The sequence below is a fragment of the Mastomys coucha genome, unplaced genomic scaffold (genome assembly GCF_008632895.1).
Source record: "Mastomys coucha isolate ucsf_1 unplaced genomic scaffold, UCSF_Mcou_1 pScaffold21, whole genome shotgun sequence".
Taxonomy (NCBI): Eukaryota; Metazoa; Chordata; class Mammalia; order Rodentia; family Muridae; genus Mastomys; species Mastomys coucha.
Window position 1 is genome coordinate 22,000,676 of NW_022196904.1, and position 2,934 is coordinate 22,003,609.

The 2,934-nt window shown below is 51.0% G+C and overlaps 2 protein-coding genes across 2 annotated transcripts in view; one reads left to right on the plus strand and one right to left on the minus strand.

The window, feature by feature from the left end:
• The first annotated feature begins 427 nt into the window (after nt 1–427).
• Nucleotides 428–835, plus strand: Sycn (syncollin). The gene has a single exon (XM_031384139.1). The coding sequence runs from the start codon at nt 437–439 to the stop codon at nt 833–835; it is 399 nt and encodes a 132-aa protein (XP_031239999.1). The 5' UTR covers nt 428–436.
• Nucleotides 836–2,700: 1,865 nt separating this feature from the next.
• The window catches only part of Nccrp1 (NCCRP1, F-box associated domain containing), a 3,628-nt gene continuing 3,394 nt past the window's right edge, over nt 2,701–2,934 (minus strand). Inside the window, exon 6 of the mRNA XM_031384241.1 lies at nt 2,701–2,934. This exon is cut by the window's right edge and continues 481 nt beyond it. The gene's annotated coding sequence lies outside the window, so the exon portion shown is untranslated.

Here is a 2,934-nt window from a genome sequence, read left to right on the forward strand (position 1 = left end):
TCTATCTATCTATCTATCTATCTATCTATCTATCTATCTATCTATCGATCTCCCATTCACCCAGGATCCCAAATACATCTCAAGATAGCCCCCAATTTGCTTTGTAGCTCCTGATCCCCCTGCCTCTACCTTCTCATTGCATTCACTGCAGACACTCTGTAAACAGCGGCTTCCTGGGTGCAAGGCAAACCCTCTGAGCCTCGTCTCCACCCCCTTGACTGTCTTTGGCTAGTTAGACTTCAAGGCATTATGGTCTTATTTCCATCGTGTATTTACTATTGAGTGGTGTGATGTTTTCCACACTGATCAGCTAGGTCTCTGGCACCTAGGGCAGGGGGGCGTGTCCTCGTTCCTCCCCAATCTTTATCTCACAGCTTCTCTCTTCCCATGGGTCAGACACATAAATGCACCTCAGATCTCCTGGTCCATTGTCACCATGTCCCTGCTGTGCCCGCTGCTGCTGGCATTAGCCCTAGTGGCTGTGCCTGGTGCCCGCAGCACTTGCCCGGTGCCTGCAGACCTGAAGAATTCAGATGGGACGCGCACATGTGCCAAGCTCTATGAGAAGAGTGATCCCTACTATGAAAACTGCTGCCAGGGGCCAGAGCTGTCTGTGGAGCCAGGCAGTGACCTGCCCTACCTGCCCTCCAGCTGGTCTAACACTGCATCATCTCTGGTAGTGGCCCAGCGCTGTGAGCTCACTGTGTGGTCTCTCCCTGGTAAGCGTGGCAAGACACGCAAGTTCTCTGCAGGAACCTACCCTCGCCTGGAAGAGTACCGCAGAGGCATTTTTGGAGACTGGTCCAACTCCATCTCTGGTCTCTACTGCAAGTAAGTCCCACCACCCAAACCCAAGGCTCCCCCAGAATCTAGAGACACCCCGCCCCCGCTCATACTGAGAAAGGTAGAATTCCCCCTAGAAACTGTTCCTGGAGATCCCATCTCTGAGTGCACTCCCTAGACTAATCCTGTTATGTTCTATCTCATGGCCCTCATCCCCCACCCCAAGTCTCTTAGACAAACTCTACGCTCCCCATACTAGGAAATCGACAATCCCACCCAACCTGTGCCTCCATTCTAGAAACCCTTCCACTCAGTATCACCTTAATTCTGCACTTGCATGAGGTTTCCTGGTCTCAGAATGAGAAGATCACTGGTTTCCCCTAAGCCAGCCCTGCCTCAATTACATTTGAAAGCCCCTAGATCCAACTCTGAGACTTAAAAACCTCTCAGGCCTCAAGACCCCAGGCCCAAATCTTGAAGAGTCAGTCTGGTCTAACCTTCCACCCCCACCCACTTTGTCTAGATCAGCCCCAAACCCAGAAACCATTTGTAGAACTCCCAGACCCAATTCTGGGGGCCCCAGGTCCAGCAATCATCCCAAGACCTACAGACCTCAGGTCGCCTCTATTTTATTGTAACAACATCCCAAATCAGCCCAGTAGAATCCCTCAAAAAATCACCAGACCCCAAAACTTCTCAAGCCAGGACCCCAGGCTCCTGAACCCCTCCTCAGACCTTCCCACATGGGACATCTCTGTCCTGACACCTCCTATTGGGAATTCATGTTTCTATTACAGGTGCTATTGATGCCTGGAGGGTCTGTCATCTCTAATTCCGTACAGTGCTGAGCCCTACCCAGCCTGTCCTTGGGGATTGTTGTAGCCCCCAAGAGCCAGGAGGCAAGATGGCCCCACTGCCTGCTATCACAGCTTCCCGATAATACAGCCCTTGTGAAGTAACAACCCTGTGTGACATCTGCATGTGTTTGAGACCCAGCACCCAGGGCTGGATAGAATAGGGGAGAGATCTGATCACTCTCTTAGAGTGCTCAGATCTGAGTCAGACCTTACTGGGGACACAGCCTTAGATTGTAACTTAGGGTTGGGATGAACAAAGGCATCCGGTGGGGGGGGGGGGGGAAGAGCCAGCACTGCTGGTTGCTATCTAAATATTAAAACACTTGTTTACTTCCGGTAAACCTCTCTCTGCCTATGGGGAGTTTCAGACTCTCAACATTAATGCCTAGAACATCAGGGTCATTCTAGAACCTTGTTCCAGGCTAGAACCACCGTGTATTAGATGATGTGGTAGAGGCAGGGGTTCTACCACTGAGCCACATCCCCAGCCCCTCACTGGGGGATTTCCAGGGTAGATTGGAGATAGGACTGGGATTTGGGGGAGATTCTGAGAGTTAAGGGATGAGGGAGAACAGGTAAGTGAGAATACTTCAGGGGTACACACTGGGGGATATAAAAAGATCAGCTGTTAGGGGCCTATGAGATGGATTAGCACATAAAGGGGCTTGCAACCAATCCTGACAACTTCAGTGAGATCTCCAGGACCCACAAGGTAGAAGGAAAAACTGAGGTCAAGCTAGACCTAGTGGTGCAAACGTGTAACCTCAGCTCCGCAAAAGGTTGATGCAGAAGACTGAAAATTAAAAGCCAGCCTGGGACACTTAGACGTTGTCAATAAATAAAAAGAGCTCTGGGGATATAGTTCAACAGTAGAGAACTTGTCCAGTATACACAAAAGAACCTGAGTTCAATTCCCAGCATTGCAAAAGAGAGGTCAGGAGCATGGTCAATGAAAACGATCCAGAGGTCACAGATGTACCCCGAGTTCAAGGATTGGCTGAGTGGGTGAGATGTGGACTGAAGGGGTTCTAATGAACAGAGACCAGGCAGACAACCAGGCTCTTTGAGCACGTGTGTTTTCTCAGAGCCACTCTTCAACAGTTTATTCATCAACATGAGAGGAGCAGTTGGTCTGCAAGGGGAGGCCCTGCTCAGAGACACACATTCATGGAGGCGTGGAGATGTCAAAGGAGAGCTCAGGGGCCAAGCAGGATCTGAGAGAGCTGGGCAGGGAGAAATAGGAAGGAACGGGGTGGGGGGTGGGGGTGGGGCGGGGCAGAGAAGGGAGCAAGGT